The following is a 17,538-nucleotide window of genomic DNA, read 5'->3' on the forward strand; positions in this document are numbered from 1 at the left end:
GACTTGCTCATGAAAATCCTTGTTAATCAATTTGCTTTCTTCTCTACGCGAAAGCTAGACTTCAATTATAAACTTTTGGAACACCATCATTCTAGTTACTACGATTTGCTAATCTGTTTTAATTGATACCTGGTGCTGGGCAAGAGTCGCAACAAGCTCCAGGTTTTCTCTCAGGATTATTGCAAGTGGGCGTAGGACACACGGCCTTTTGGCACTCCACTGAAGTGTTCTGAAAAGAATAATAAGATAGACTACTGAATGGCCGTTGGAGTGAAAGAGCGGTGATTCACGGTGTAATTTCTCGAATAATTTGCTAGGCACAGGGGGACGATTTTCTCCACAATTAAGGCCATTTCTGCGGCCCATTTTCGTTCTGTTTACTAGTGCTGCAGACATCATGAGAAATGATATGAAAGCTGCGGTGATACGAGAGCTGGTAAAGCAATAAAAGCAAGGGCAATTGTAAAAATTCCAGTATATTTTTTAGCCATTGAGTTTCATTTTTATTTTAGGTACTAAAGTATATGCATTCGTATGTGGTCGCAAAAAGGCGACGGGCCCTATTATGTGTATAATGGTCACCAGTTCGCTTCATTTTAAAGTTCGGCAGCGAAGTGTTCCCTCAACTGTTGTGTTTTTTTTTAAGAATGAGAAGGGTGCGTCAAACTTTTAGCGTCTCACGTGTGTATGGGTTCCACGTTTAAGATGCCGGGAACCAGTTTCACTACTTAGAAGAGACCTTATTAGAAGGGTTGTCACTACAACACTGTATCACGTACCAGCAATGTTTTGGTAATAGTAATAAGCAATCTGAGATAGAACTATCGTTAACGTTTTCAAATATTCATGGCAGCCAATTCAGAGCTACCTTACTTTTCGAAAAATTTAAGGTAGCTCTGAATCAGCTCCCATGAATTTTTTAAAACTTTGCCAATAGTTCTGTACCTCACATTGGTTATTACTATTCTACCATAAAAATTGGGGGTCATCAAGTTCATTTGTAAGATATAAGCAAGTAAAGACGAAATATAGGATGTTTTTGAAGAGCTTTCGTGTTGCCATGGCAGCCTATTACGTCACAATAGTAGGCGCATTTTGTTAAGCAATGATAGTTGTTTTATATGGTAGTAGTTATAAACCCCTCTAATAAGAAGGTCTCTCAAAAGTGGTGAAACTGATTCCAGCCATGTTCATGTAATATGACAATAAGTTGAATAACAAGCTTTACTTGGCTCCATATTTGCTTGCGCAGAAACGTTCGACGAGAAGCAATTATACCTTACAGCTGCAAATTACGCATAAATCGTGTCTTGGAGACTTTTTGGGAAACCAGTTTTCCAAATGGCGATAGGATCTTCCCATTGTTTTACAATCTGCAAAATTTAAAGAAATAAGCATGCAAATGTAAAGCAACAACAACTACCTTCAAAGTAATACACAAAGAGTTTTGTAACTCGGGTATTATAGTCAATGAATAGAGTTATACAGATTATATATGGATTATAGATTATGATTATAAATTACGAAAAGCAGTTTTCAGCCTACCGGTCCGATCACTTGCTCCCTGCGAATCGCCTACAAAAAATGGTTTATGTAGTTTAATAATGTAATGTGATGTAGCACCAAAGTATACACTCTGAGCTAGACAAAGAGAAAACTAAAACATGCACGCATTAGATTGACTGAAGATTCTGATCTCTGCACTTGATGGCGTAAAGATGTGAATTCAGCGCAAGTCTTGGACAAACCAAATGAAAATTCTAAATTAGAAATCGATCAAACTCAATTAAAAATTAATGAATTATCTCCTAAATATTAATAATGGCAATTAAACTGAGTGGAGTGCAATTTGGTCTGAAATCAAACGTGTGATTTGACAAGTATGATTTCATACCAAAATTGCACGACACGAAGTTCAATTACCACTTTATTACATTTAGAAATCACACATTTAATCCCTCAAATACAGGATTTTAGTCAGTACCAATGTTTTATTGATCCAGTTGGGTACAAAAGTTGGAAAATGGTTTTCTTTGTCTTTCATTTTCCAGCAATTTGATTGGTTGCCTTTAACAAGCCTTGAAATCTGATTGGTTGTTTTGTTTTAGTGTTCCTTTCTCATTGGCTGGGGATTTGGGAATAAATCGCACTGCTGAGAGCCAATCAGATTGCAAGGATCACCAGTGATTTCTAAATGGATGTAATAAAAATCCAAATTGCGGGCATGTTCTTGATGATATCGATGTTGACTTCCGACAATTACCCAGACTCCAGTCAGTGTGGTCCTAAAACAAATTTTACTTCATTGAGAGGAGTTAGTACCGCGTTTACTAAACATGGCAAACATCAGTTTGGAATTTGCTTTTGACTCGTACCTTGCATGTACCGAGGAATAAGAAAAGATTCCGATGCTTTCGCCGTTTCACGTAAAGATGATACTAAATCTATCGAATACATTAAATTCGCTTACCTCTGCAAATAGGACAACATGTGTTGTGACCAATCACCTGATGCTGACAATGGAGGGTAGGACAAGTTCTGACGGCGCATGTTATAAATCGGTCCTACAATGCAGGTAAAAACGTTTTGCTTACAACCCCTTACGTACTTGTTGTATGAGATGTCATGAAAGCTACACAGGGCTTAACAATTTTGCTTTTGCTTGCCGTGCAACTGATGAAAGCAAAACGTTTCTTTTAAAATCAGTGAAAACAGACGATTTGACGGTATAGAGCGAGTTTCAATTGAGTGTCGTAAAACCAAAACCAAAGGAATTACTTTGGCCAATCAAAAAGCACGGAGACAATCCAGTAAACCAATCAAAACTCGAAGTAATTACATGTAGCCGGCACAAAGCGCGGGAAAATGTGCACGCGCGAGCCACGATTGGTTTTGGTTTTACTTCTGATTGGTTGAAAAAGTGGCGCGAGAACTTTGAACCAATCACCGAGTGAGGTGATCATAAACCAAAGCAATTCGCTAATTACTTTCGACACTCAATTGAAAACCGCTCTATATCGAGACCTATTGTAACTGTGACTTATTCTTGTTGAAGTTTAGTAACCTGTAGGTCCCAATTATTAGGTTCTGAAGTTGCGGAAATATCCCTCTCAAAACGAAGTGGTAAAGCGGATGTCGCAGTTGTTTCAACAACCTCCCATTGAAGTCTGAGAAGCTTTTGGATTTCCCACATATGAATAGAAAGAATATGCTGGCCTTTGGCACTTCTCTTCCCAGTAGAACAGTACATTTTCGTCTTTTTTTCAGCCTCAAAAAAAAAAAAAAAAAAAAAAAAAGAAACTGTACCGGGGGAAGGGGCAGGGGGCACATATCACTTTCCGAGAAGGATATACATATTTTATTTATTTAAAAGAAACGTTAAAGATGAGATATACGAAAATTTTAGGGACATGCGAAAAACGTATCCAGGCTCACATTCAGTTAGAACGTTAAAACTTTGCTATATTTTTAAGTGAGTCGTGTAAATGACTGAATACTGGAAATGAAAAGCACGTGGTACGATATCTCAGCAAATAATACCGATCTTATTGGTTTCTAGTTACACGTATAAACCTTATTAAGAACATCCCAAGAATGCTCGGGACTCCAATCACGACAAAAATAAGAATGTTCAGTCTCAACTCAGAATTTTTATGCCGCTTTTGGGGAATTCAGTGGTGGGGATAATTTTTACCAAGGAAAAATAGAAAAACGTCTTACTGTGCAGCTGCATTCTGTACACTGATTGTATGGCAAAGGATCCGTTGTAGCCTCTGCCCACACGGAGCCGTGGGTTCGTAAAACACCGTTATGTGTGCAACTCGCCTGGCCTTCATCGGGGTGTTGATCTGAAAATAAAGCTTCATTAAATGTTACGGTTCAGTTCGGAGGTTCCTCCAATTTACAATTTGCTCAACGCCCCTCATCTTGTATTTATTAGCGGAACGAGAGATTAATTCTTTTCATTATTTACTTTTCTATAATAAGTCGATTGATGTCCAAGTATAATAACCAAATCTAATCATAACCTAACCCTAATTTTCTCTAGGCTTAATTTAGGCTCCAAAAAAAAGTTTCTTCACTCTTACATGGCATCACTATCACCCGAGACCACCCGAATCATGACCCGAATCACAATGAATAAATGAACCCTTCGCCAGGCATCTGTTCTTTAACGTGGACTACATGACGCATTGGTTACATTGGGCAAGTCACACTGCCAATCACTTTCTCTTTAAACTGCAAGTTTAAACATTGCATGAAGCTGTGACATGAACGATGTCGTGGCATTTCATCGGTTTTTAGCATTTTTTTTGGCAAAAGCAATGACCTACTGCCACTTTGTAATTTGCCGGGCTAATTTGAAAAGGATTCAAGGTGCACAAACAAAACCGACCCTCTAAGCCATGTCTCCTCTGCTGACTTACTTCGTTTACTGACTCTTTAAAACGTACGACGTTTAACCCAAGGGCCTTCCCCCCTCGCCTCTTGCTGGTCAACTGCTCCGTGCACATGACTCATGTTAATGGTAAACTGACAAAGTTTCTGACGACAGTTCTCTGATTACCGTTCAATCTATCTTAGAAAATATATCTGAGCTTGAACCAACGACGAAATGATAACTTCCCGAATAAAAAACACACACACACAAAAAAAAAAAAAAAAAAATGGAAGAAATTTAACAATTTCAACCTACCACTCGCTGTCCCCGACCTGCAACTTTTGCAATCGACAGTTGCCTTTGAGCCATCGCTTGTCTGGAATATTAACAAACGTAATGAGGAAAACTATACGATAGTTTAAAAGGCTACAACCTGATCAAACTACCCTACTATGAAACATCATTTTGAAGAGAGCTGTGTTGAGGTAACAACAAAGACATGCAAGTTAGAGCAACTTGGTGACAGCTGAACTATATTGAGAGACCTGATTGTTGGGTAGCCTTCAACCTTACCGAAATCATTCACTTTTCTTAGAACCGATTGGAACGTTAAAAACTTTGAACAGTTTAAATCTATGAATTTGAATGTTAGCTTCGGTGAGAGGATAACTAGAGTACTCACTGAGTACTGAGTACTTCTGAGAAAACAAAGTAAAATTAGAACCAACAAACACGAGCCATATGACGCTGAGCACGGGAATCGACACAGAGTTTCTCATGGACCCAGTGGTTAGGGCGCTTGCCTTGAGATCCGGGGATCCCGGGTTCAAGACACATTCGTGCCACTGGTTGAATTTGTTCCTTGTAGTCACTGGTTCAACTTCTCAGCTGCACTTGTAAATAGCCAACTGGCTTGCCTCCGGCTATGGCTGCGATTCTTAACAGATGTTGTTGATGTTCTGTTCTGTCGTGATTGTGTTTCCTTGGCCCTGAAAAGCCCCTATGAGGAGTGGTCAATTAAGTATGTATGTATATGTATTTATTATATGACTAGCACCGTGAGCGGGCAAGATGAACCAAATCCCGCGCTGTGATTGGCTACCCGAGCGGGCAAGATGGAGCTATACTGCCCGCTCGGGGTTTCTTGCTTGGTCCCGCAAGATCAAAGATCTTCGGTCCATAAACACGCAAAAAAAAAACTTGGCCAATATTCAGCCATCTTGACCTCACGCTTGGTCAATAATCCATGTGTATGGAACGCAAGCACTCCCACCACTTCGCCAACCTAGTTTCCAAAACTTTTCTTACGTAACCCAAATCGTTTATAGTTCATTTTGGTGCATAGTTTTGTTACAATACCATATCCCTCCCTGAATATTGAAAGCTGTAGCTACAGTGTAGCTATACGTTACGCTAAAAACAATGCTTACCAGTTTACAGCTGCATCTTATGCAGCGCCAATATCCCGCTGGAAGCAAAAAAGGGTTCCAGTTTTCTCCTACGTTGTAATTGATCTGGTTAAAGGAGCATCGCTTTCTTGGCGCAGCTGTAATGAAGTACCAAAAGTAGACGGCTTAACACTACTGAAATCTCCACAATTAATTCCTCTGTATTCTGCACAAGATAAACTCACATACACTTCGGCTCAGTTCGGAGACTTCAGTATGATATACTGCATTTTTGGGAATGAATGCCAAAAGAACCCTTAACGAGGTTGAGATATATTTCACATTATGCTGTTGTTGCAAAGCTACTCTTTTCCTACCGCTACCGCGACTGGCACTACCACTGGTGCTCTCATTCAGTGTCCATCGATGCTAGCCCCTTAAGGCGGAAACAAGCAGCTAAACATTTGTTACTAAACAATGTATTTCTTGCATTTCTTTTTTTAACACATGTTTATTTGTGTATCATGTCGTGTTAAATCGGCTAAAATAGGCCATTCAACAAGTTGAACCATGTTGAACGAAGTCAAACGAAAATAGAGACAAACTCTATTCCGTTTACGAAGTTGCCATTTAACGAACCGAGGGCGTTAATCAAAATACCTCACATGATTATTTAGTGAGGAACTTCCTTGGGTCCTTGAACTTAGAAAACATCTCCTTTTTGCTGCTGGTTTCCTTTATCATCGCTTTCCTGACATAGCACAGTAAAGTGTTTCGGGCGGACGCCCCTTAATAGAATTAATGATGTCTGGAGGGAGAGGATTAATATAGAATGACATAAATTAAGCCGCCGCCTAAATCCGTGTTAAGAAGGGAGGTATATCCGAGTATATTTTAAGAAGATATCAATTCTGAGCAGATATATCCTGCGTGACAAGATGGTTGTAAAAGTCTTGTTTTTCCACAATGCCAGTTTCAAAATCAAACAGGGTTTGTTTAACCAGGGTTTTTGGTGGACTAAATTATGTTCCAACAGTTAAGTTTTCGGGGCATAGGGAAAAGGGCTTCATAACCTAGGTTCCCGGCAGGAAATAATTTTCTGCATGTCTTTTAGCCACACTCACTTTTAGTTAAAGAGAGTTTGGGAGGTGTCCATACGATTTTTAATAATTTCAATTTTACTTTCAAATAAATATTCAGAACTTACTTCTCCCAATCGAAAAAAAAAAGTTTTATCGTCTCGCTCGAAAATTGAAAAACCAAAGAAATGACTCTATTTCCAAGGATACACTTGCGATACAATTACAAACCAAAATTATACTGGTAACTTGAAACGGCCATTTTCCCAAACACTAAGTAAATATTTTAACTGGTAAAGTGGAGAACATAATCTCTTGACAGCAATAGTTAATCTGCTCTTTTTTTAATCCACAAACGGGCCCTACTCCGGGGGTTGTTTTTTGGTTTTTTTTTTTTTGTTGTTTTTTGGTTTTGAATGTAAATAAAATATGCCATACAAAACCAAACTATGCTATAAAAAAGTATTTAACAATTATTCTATGAGCGCGCGCTGGATATGAGATGGTAAATAGCCAGCGAGGTGCGTAGCGCCGAGTTGGCTATAACCAGTCTCATATCCAACAAGCCCGAATGGAATAACTGTTTTATTAAATTCGTTAAACTCCAAAAGTTTGGAAGTACGAAATACGAGCAAAAAAAGCGAGAAAATCCGAGAGAAATCGAAAAAACTTGATGAAGATGCGATGTTGTGTAATACCTGGTGATAAGACAGACGCAGGCTCATCACAAAAACATTTCTTACCTTTTCGCGTACTTCTAAACGTCGGAATTGATCCAAACTTTCCACAAAAACGTTTGTTTTTTCTGCTTTATTCAGAGAGAGATTTCGCTTTCCGGCGAAAATAATTTTAGCTTAGCAACGCTTAGCGCAATCAAACTAAAGTATAAAAGCTGATAACCGAGATTGAGAAAACCAATCAGAGCACGAGAAATGCATTAACCGAGGTTGAGAATTTACTAATTCGAGTAACTCCGTGAAGGCCAAGAAACAATCTTCCCCGAAAAAGAGGGCGCAAGAAAGGCAAAGTCTTCTGACTTTTTGACGATTGCCACTGCGTAAAACGACTGTTGAATGTAATTTCTCGTTAACTTTTTCCCTCCACGACGCTCTGAAGCACATTAAAAACAAAAGCAACAAGGAAATAAATAAAGAAAGATAGAAGAAAGAAAGGGAAAAGAAAATAACGCATTGTTCTTAGGTGTGCTAATTTCGCATATATTTCAAGTAAAAAATCGAAGAAGTTTCCATGCATTGAAGACTGCAATAACTTTGCCCTATTTTTATTAGACATCAGACAGAGCGAGTTTCAATCGAGTGTCGTAAAACCAAAACCAAAGTAATTACTTTGGCCAATCAAAAGGGACTGAGACAATCCGGTAAACCAATCAAAACTCGAAGTAATTACTCGCAGCCGACACAGAGCGCGGGAAAATGTTCACGCGTGAGCCACGGTTGGTTTTGGTTTCAATTCTGGTTGGTTGAAAAAGTGGCGCAAGAACTTTGAACCAATCACTGGGTGAAGTAATCATAAACCAAAGCAATTCGGTAATTACTTTCAACACTCAATTGAGAACCGCTCTATGATAAAAACCAACCGGATGCGCAGTTGTTTGAAGCTCAGTTAGCCGTAACCTGGATTAAATACAATGACAACCAAAAGCTTTCCTAACACAACTAAAGTAATGGTTAGCTTCTGGTCTGCTCTTATCACGATACGAGCAAACGTGTACCAGCTATTTAGAGTTGGAGGATCATACTGTAGTAGTTTTTGAAGCTCTTGAGACTGAAACGAGCACAAAGTTTAAAACTGCTCAATGAAAATGTATTTTATAAGCCTCCTCTGCTGCAACTTCAATGGCGAACTTGGTAGATTTTGTAGATGAAAAGGGTTCAACTGACGCAACTCACTGAACAAACAAGTTACCTCGAGGAATTCTTGTCTGCGGGGGATCCACAGTACATTCAACAAAGGTTGCGATAGTGACAGCAATCCCAAAACAGATTAAGCTGAAAATTAAAAAATAAAAACAAAGTTTACCAAAATGGTAGAAATGCTGCCGAGGGGAAAGGAGATGTTCAATAGATTATGCTTGCGGTAATTTAATAACGGTTTGGGCGTGGAATTGACGGGAGGCTTAAATAGGTCCTGAGCAGGGACGGTACAAAACGTGGACCTCCAAACTAGGGACCTCCTTCTGAAAAGGTAAAGTCTGCTACGAGCCTAGAAGGCCCATCAGGCCGGCGCTTATCTCCGGTTTCTGTAGTTTGAAGCGACTAGGAGTATTTCTACTCCCCCCTGGATGGGATGCTGGACATTTTCGGTGGTACCCATTTATACACCTGGGTGGGGAGAGAGGCACCGTGAGAGTAAAGTGTCATCCCAAGAACACAACACAATGTCCCCGGCCAGGACCCGAACCCGGACCACTCGATCCGGAGTCGAGCACATCCGTGACATCCTGTAAAATAAACGCCGAGAGGGCATCAAGATAACCGGAATTAGGAGGTGACCAAAGTCAGATTTTCCCAAAGGCAGCCGAAGGAAATTCGCTAAATTCATAAAAGCTTCCATTTCCCCTGATCAGCTCTAGAGTTCTTCAGGAACTATCTTTATTCCGTAGCCGTGAAAATTATATATGGAAAAAAAATAGAAAGTTGGAGGTGTTTTTTATTTTTTTGGGAGGGGGAGGGGGGAGGTGGTGGGGAGGGTAATTATACTTTCCTTACATTTGTTACCTTTTCCCCTTTATATACTTTATTTCATTTTATTTATAAACAAATCATGATTATACAAACAAGACCATGGCGGTCCGCAATTAGCATTGCTGCTCTTGGGGGGAGGGGGGGGGGAACTTAAACTGCGACATTATCACTGGCTCTCACAACAAAGTTAAACAAAAAGACACTTAGAAATTGACAAGAGTTAGACAAGCAGGAATTACACAAACAAACGCCTCATACTTAAGAGAGAAAAGTGTTCTTAAAATGATCTGAGATATTACAGGTAAGTAAATCTGAACAATTATACCATGTCGCTATTCCTTCCAGATAATTTCCCTCTTGATTGGATTTGTTTTAAAGGCGTTAGTGCAAGACTGATTCGCCGCGTGGAAGTTAAGCCTATTTTGTTCCCAGGAAAGCGGTAAACTAGAAAGCTTTTAAATAATTTAATTTTGAAAATTGCTGTCAGAAGCACCATTTTTTTCCCAAATTGACCTTTTCCTGACGAACATCACAAAAAGACGGCTTTCTTTATCGATCGTCGAAGATGAAAATTCTCAAGAGTTTTTCAACTGATTACTCGATACACAACCTCCAGTTTTAATTGTTCCTCTCTCTATGACGTGTAAGAAGTAATTAAGTCTTAAATGATGTTTATTTTAGAATGAACCTAACTAAACATTAGAATGGAATATTCTCGTTTTCAAACCCAAAAAAATGTTACCCCTCAAAAATCCACCGCATTAAAGCTTGAACCAATGCTATAATAATTTTCGCCTAATTTTGAGCAATGTCTATGGTGAATTTATTTTTGTCAGTGGGTCACAGTTCGATGCTGTTTGTCTGTTAAAGGAGTGACCTGATTCACTTCATACCTTGTTACTCTAAACAGGATTTAAGGAAAGCTAGGATCTCCATTTCGCCTCGTTCGTTTAATTAAAGAATTAATTAAAAAATAACCACTGAAATACGAAGAACTTTATGTAAACGGGAGTTTCAATGGAAAGATAAGAACTTACTCTGGGAATTTGATGGATTCACATCACATGATGCAATTTTTAGTTTTCTGAAGAAACGTTTCAAAGTCATTCTTAGAGGAGCTTCTGCATGCAAAGTTTTTGTTGTTGACTCTTCGGCTTCGGTTATTCAGGGCGAGGTGCATTGCCTATGATAGTGTATGGAGTTTGATTCATTTCATGCAAAACTAATAGCGAAACTCCTGACAATAGTAAATTTTCTGACAAGAAATATTGTTCTCTTTGAGTTTTTAGGAAACATTTGGGGACAAAATTAATGAACTGCGATCAAAGCTAAATTCCATCGCATCAAAACTCATCACAATATAACAGAAGTCAATTGATTATTAAAGTTCCTCATATCTAGAGATCATGGTAATACTACAAAATGTTGTCATTAATTTTAATAAAATTCGATTTACGAGAATCTTTCTTTCGAATGAAAAGCGTAGATACCTTTTTAACAAATCACTCCTGCAGCTTCACTGAAGAAATTAATCATTCTTAAATTGACTTGCAAACGAAATACTTACGTACAACTTACCAGATGCTTCTCGCTCTTATACAAGCATCCATATAATCCATCTTCATTTTCTTTCGCCTGGATAGTACAGTCCTATCACCAAAGATATCACCTATAGAGGCACGAGAACTATTCAGTGGTGGAAGTCGGGAATATTCGTAAGAAAACCTCAGCTGTCTTTTTTGTACGGGATTAAGAATACCACACACCAAGAGGTTCTTTTGCTAAAATTACTCAGTGCTCTTACGAATGCTAGCTTCGTCCAGCCTGAGACTTATCTCCGCAATTGACGCCCTTCACTGCACTCACGTTGCGAGGAAAAGTGGAGAGCCTTCTCAGACTGAGTGCAGTTAATAAGCGAGTTTGTACTTAGACACCGCAAATCTCTCAATCGATTAGATAAAACGGACCTCCCCTGCTAAGAATGACGTACTTAAATTGATATGCAGAATAAATGAAGAGAAAAAAATCGCGTGACGAATACGATTTGTCCGTCTGATCTGTCCACCCAAAGTTATAAGGTGAAATCCACCCTTCGATTGACGTGGTCTTTTCAAACGGAATGTCTGTTAACAGTTTGTTCGTACCGCAACAGACTTTCTGAAATCAGTTAACGATTGATTTCCTGCTTTCAACGCTTGGCGTTAAAGGCCATAATTTTGTTCGGCAAATTTCAAGCGAAAGCATGCAATAATTTTTACCGGAGCCGTCTAGGTTTCCGATGGAGATAAACACCATATATCAGTAATTCATTATTTAGTGCGCATACTGCGGAAAGCGGGGATTCGGTATTTTATCCCAAGTAATCCATAGCGGAGGTCAAATTAAACGACAAATTATAATTAATAACCTTGATATATTCAAAATCTTATAGAGGTATCAGTGTCGGTGCAGAATCGTTCAGTTCTCCAGGACAGCTGCTGTCTCTTGTTATAATTTCACTGAACCACTCAATATTAGAAACTGACGAAGTCCTTCATGGTAACACACTGGACTTAAAAACGTACTTCTGCTTTTTTGTATTAAACCCTACTGTCTTGTGTACTTCACAATTCAACGGATAAAGTGTACCCTTTTGCAGATTTTTATGCCGTTTTATTCTGCAATTACGTCTCACAGAGGATAAAAATAAAAGCGCGGACCTCCGGAAAACGTTTTGTCTCTCCTTACTTTACCCGCCGGGCAGAGCTGAACTTTAGCAGGGCTAGTAATCAGCCAAATTATAACAAGAAGGCATAAACAATGAAACAAACCAGCAAACTAGTCAAAAATAGGTGAGGTCGCCTTAACAGCACTGATTTCTTTAAAGTGTTCAAGTCTATGATCATGATGAACATTTCCCAGACGTGTTTGGTTGCTCCCGTCCGGTTGTTCGAACAGAAACAAGAAGAAGTCGCCTTTCAACTGTAATGAGCTCTTGAAAAAGTGCAGTAAACAGGGGAACGAAAATTAAGACAAGTTATTACACAGAATTCTCTCCATTATTTATAATGACGACTGTCAAGGGCAAATTGGAAGTAATGCACAAAAACCAACATTTGACTTGATTGCTTTCATTGCTAATTTCAGTTTACAGTGTCCCCAATTAGTGCTCCAGAGCTAGAACGACTAGACACTTAAATAAAGTTCATTCCCTTATGCACAACACATCAATGCTGTCAATGTTTCCGTTCATATGGATGCATCCATTTAAGGAAAGTATCACCGGAACATTCTTACAGAATCCGAAAAGTTCACGCCAGAAACGCTTCAGCTACCCTATCTAGATAGCTCGTTGCAGCTGCAAATAATTTGTGTCCATTCAGTAGCGCAAATGGGGATTTGAAAGCATTTGCGTTTCGCATTTCAAAATGTTTAAGCTCTATTGTTAATCAATAGAGTGAAATAAACTGAGAAAAATTCCGTCAAGAGTTGGATTGAAATCCAACCTCTTAAACCGAGAACGAATGCACGCAGAGCTGCTACATGCTTCTTACTCGAATCACGTAAAAATCAGAAAATTTTCAGTTTAACGCCCCCCCCCCTCTCCCCTATTTTACGTCAAAAAGTTCCTTCAAGGTTTCACTTTTTCCTTTTAAAACAGCCTTTTCTTTTGTTCTGAGAACAAGGTAAGTTTGCCTTCCGCCAACGTAAACGGTATATTGTTAAAAAACATCCGGACAACACCGTGAACACATACACGAATTTTGGGATTTCACGCAGAGTTCTACGGTCTTTTTTCGAAGGAATACAGATTCTGGCTGCGAAAATCTACTCAGGTTTTTTTGAAGTAGCCTATGTTTTGGGCACCTTTTGTAATCCCCTCCGGTCGCCGGGCCTTGAATAGCGCAACATGTTGGTGGATAATGCTTTAGCACACAGTTTTCCTATTGTGATTCAAGAAATGAACGACTGATTCAATTACCCACCGATTAGGGATTTCCCTACCACCTCCCCCGATTGCTGCAGTTTGTAGACGGTCAAACAGCACTGTTGTCTTGATACAACCACAACCGGTGTCAAGCATAAATGCGGATTTGTTCATGGTGTACCTGATATGCTGTTGCACTCCTCAAAATGGACACCATCCTTCACATTCATACTAACTAACTAACTAACTAACTAACTAACTAACTAACTAACTCCAGTAACCTATAAAATGAGATGATTGGAGCTGGACAATCTTTGGCCAAACATAAAGTGACAAGCTTTGCTAAAAACTAAAGATGCATTATGCAAGAGCACTTGAAAATCAGTGCCTCAGAAATCAATGCCAGGAGCAAGGAACCATTCCAAAAACTACTCAACCAGAAATTAGTCTGTAACTAACGATGCCCTACTACTGGATGACTCCCTTTACAGATTACTAAATCTCAAGGAAGTTAAAAAAAAACAAGAACAACAATTTCCGCCCTTTAGATCAACTTGAATATGCCAAAACTGATGCTCCTCCTTCCATTGTTAGTGAAGAAGTGGGTCAAAGGAAGCCTAACAGTAGAGATAAAACCATCTAGAAAACTGGAAAGGTCACAAATCGGATTGCTCCACCAAAGGAAACTCTGTGCTTGCCTGACAAAGTCAGACCTATGGGGTGTGAGGCTGTAGGGCGTGCCATCAAGGAGACTTTTCTCCGTACAATCTACTTTTCGATCAATTACTCCATCCTAAGCTGTTTTGGCATTATCCCACCCCTTTGTACTCATCTGAAGCTATCGAACGGGCTAACAAAAGAGCAAAGGATAATACAACAGTTTTCATTACAAAGACGCCGGCGTTACCCTGAGGAAATGTGCACGCACGTGATATTTGAACTCTCTAATCCTGCTTTAAGACAGGACTGAAAGATTTCGCAATGATGTGATGCCTTTTTGCTATTGATTACGTTTTTCAATGCTTTTGAAGTGATTATATATCAGTCTAAGCGTTTGGGTAGAATATTTACATATGTAAGCATTGCTCAGTTATAACGCGAATGTTGCAAATAAACCGTCACTATTACTATTATTATTATTTTTTTCCAATAATCAAATTATTCCGTGGTGGAATAAAGGCTACTGAGAGCCTCATTATGATGACTTTACAGAGTCGTTTGAGGTAATCAAATGTCACAAGAGGTGATTCATTACAGTGATAATTAATTTACTTGAAAAAATACAGTAGAAGTGTGCAGAACATAAGGAAAATTCCTTGATTTAGCCGGACTAAGAACAAGGAAAAAAAACCAAGAGCACATCCTCGATAGAATTTCAACATACTTATTCCACCTAACACTTCGCTTCAGCAAGTTCTTGGGATGTTTTCATTGGTCTATAACAGACTTGATCTAATCTAAAGATGAATCTCAAACACACTGAAAGCCTTTATCATTACCAGAAGACTATATGGAGCGGCTGAGGTTAATAAAAGCTTGGATACCTTTTTTTTTAGAAAACGCACGTCACATTTCTTACGTAGGACGCCGAATACAAGTTAACGTTAACATGGAAAATAAGATCCAAGACTGGAAAGTGCTAGATCAACAGTTTGGGGAGTTGACGAAAAGACTCTACAGTGATCACGATGTGAAACAAGTTACAAGATGATTATTTATAAAGCTGTAGTCTCTACAAGGGGACCCGATATGGGAGACACATAAAAGAACTGTTGCCTCAGTAATACAGTGAATTTCAAAGGGCAGGATTAAACCTTCGGAGGCTAAGACTACCAACAAAGACACTTTAATTTTTACATAGCAACTCAGAAGAAGAGGCTATAGAGGTTTTACACGGCAGCCATGTTGCATGGCAGGATCAATAGATTCTTTTTCCTATGGGAACAAATGTTCTTTCTTATGCAAAATATTTTCATTGTTCCTGCCATGCAACATGGCTGCCGTGAAAAACCTCTATACTTTCATATTGGATGAGCAAAATGCCTGAACGTACAAACGGATCTTCTTCTACTCTGAGCTTAAAATTATAAAAGAGAAAGAGAGGCGTACAGAAGAGGCATAAGTGCCTGCGAAAAGCTAATTTGAGAAAATGTTACATGAACATCAACATCTAGGAAAGGGTCGCCCTTGAACGATCAGGAGCAATGATCGAGAAGGGCGTGGAGACCTTTGATGTAATGGATGCAGAGACCAGGCGCAAGTTAACACGACAGCTATCGAAGTATCTGTTGCCACACAAAAGGGTCTGTACTGTCTGCAAGCAAAGCTTTCGAGCTAGAGTTGGCTTTGTAAGCCACTATAGAGCCTTTGTAGATAAGAAAGTGAGAAAGGCCGTTTAAACCATGTCTTACCGCATCGTTTGGGCGGCTGAGGATCACTCATTATTTGCTTGAATTTGCCAAACAGACAACTGAAGTCAAATTCGAACTAAGCAAGGTACAGATTTGTTAGCCTGCTTTATGCAAAACAAATATTGATGCAAAAGTAAATAAATATTGATACACAGTTTTTAGGAAGAGAAGAAGAAGTTTTCAGAAAGTGTCGATCGAGAATACAATATTCTGCCATCAGCAACAAAATTTGCGACACGAAAACAAATTAAATTTTGAACCCAGAATATGAAAAGTTACCATCAGCGAAAAACATTTTGGAAGATTTTTGCTACGTTCAATTTTTCTATTGTACTTTTGGCTGCACAAGTAAAGTGACATCGAATTCAGCGGGCGCCGCGATTAAGTTACCTTGCATGTTTACATCTGTGTCAAAATGATGGCAAGACACCGGGTTTTTGTTTTTGTTAGTTTGGTATTTTTTTCTTTCAAGTGTTATAAAGATTGACAAGAAATGTGCGAATTCAACACAAAGATCACAATCGCTTAACTCTTGAGGTTGACCATTGTTTCTGCAAAGTCAAAAAAATTTACTCTCCTAGACGAGGTTATTTATCAATCACCAGGTAATTCCATCGTTTTGGAAATAGCAGCTGCTTTGTTATTCATCAGCGTCACAAATTCTTGCCGATTTTGAGGCTCATTTTGTTGAAACTCAAGCACGCTTCCAACAGACCTTTTTATTTTCGTGATTTATACACGCGCTGCGGGCCTAATTGTGCACCACGGACACTTTTACCCTCTTGCACTCTTATAACCCGGTGACATAGCGTGTAGTGCACTTAAAGTGCACTACCACAAAAGCGAATAAATAAACAAGCTTCTCGTCAAAACTATTTTTTGGAACATCCTTGTATCAGCCATAGATCTTTCTGAAAGAATTGATGCTTACGTCATCAGTTAGCTAGCTGTTTTTCCTTTTTTCCATCATTTAACGAGACCGTTTTAAACGATTGAAGTCCAATTCATCATTGTTAACCTGTGATTTCAATGCCGTTAAGTGCTTCTTTAATTAGTTACGGACATAATTGCGCCATTGTCTGAGCAGGCAGGAGTTATCGACCGAAACTCTTGTAGGGATACTTAGCATAGCTGGTTAGTTTAAGAATGACATCTATCATTTCCCGATTCTAGGCCTCATTACCGTGGCTGTCACTAGGTGGCACTACTGTTTTAATATGTCCACTGCCGCTTTAAAATGGATTCTTGTGTGTATGTTGGATTAACCCAATTTTTGCCGTCAAGTCAGGGCCTTTTAAAGTAACTGATTTTGAGAAGACTGGAACTTAAATAACTCAGTATAAGGAAAGTGTTTATCACGAGAGCCAGTGAAAAAAACATGAAAAATGAAACTTAACATGATTTTGCTGCAGTTAGGTGGAACGACAACTTGGCGAAAAAAAGATTGAGGTCTTACAGAAGCCAATGAATTAAAATTTTCAAAGAGATTGCAGTAGTTTCTTGGCACAGAGAGGGGGCTAAGGACGGAAGACTGTACTTTGATGAAAGGTTCAATTGTGTGGAGATGATACGGCCGCAGGATGATACAACGCTACGGTTCAACTATGTGGGGATAATACAACTGAGTGATGCAACGGCTGTGTTGCTTAGCGTTGAAGGATCGACTT

The 17,538-nt window shown here is 39.1% G+C and overlaps 1 protein-coding gene across 1 annotated transcript in view; it reads right to left on the bottom strand.

Annotated features, from left to right (window-relative positions):
* LOC137982951 (chordin-like protein 1) overlaps positions 1 to 17,538 on the bottom strand; it is a 34,806-nt gene that overhangs the window by 7,748 nt on the left and 9,520 nt on the right. Inside the window, exons 3-11 of the mRNA XM_068830118.1 lie at positions 11,132 to 11,222; positions 8,775 to 8,857; positions 5,812 to 5,927; positions 4,697 to 4,757; positions 3,721 to 3,848; positions 2,471 to 2,564; positions 1,546 to 1,575; positions 1,279 to 1,373; positions 130 to 229 (exon numbers count right to left, since the gene is read on the bottom strand). Of these exons, the coding sequence (XP_068686219.1) occupies positions 130 to 229; positions 1,279 to 1,373; positions 1,546 to 1,575; positions 2,471 to 2,564; positions 3,721 to 3,848; positions 4,697 to 4,757; positions 5,812 to 5,927; positions 8,775 to 8,857; positions 11,132 to 11,178 (754 nt within the window). The 5' untranslated portion in view covers positions 11,179 to 11,222. The remainder of the gene's footprint in view (positions 1 to 129; positions 230 to 1,278; positions 1,374 to 1,545; positions 1,576 to 2,470; positions 2,565 to 3,720; positions 3,849 to 4,696; positions 4,758 to 5,811; positions 5,928 to 8,774; positions 8,858 to 11,131; positions 11,223 to 17,538) is intronic.

Source organism: Montipora foliosa, chromosome 13 (assembly GCF_036669935.1).
Source record: "Montipora foliosa isolate CH-2021 chromosome 13, ASM3666993v2, whole genome shotgun sequence".
Lineage (NCBI taxonomy): Eukaryota > Metazoa > Cnidaria > Anthozoa > Scleractinia > Acroporidae > Montipora > Montipora foliosa.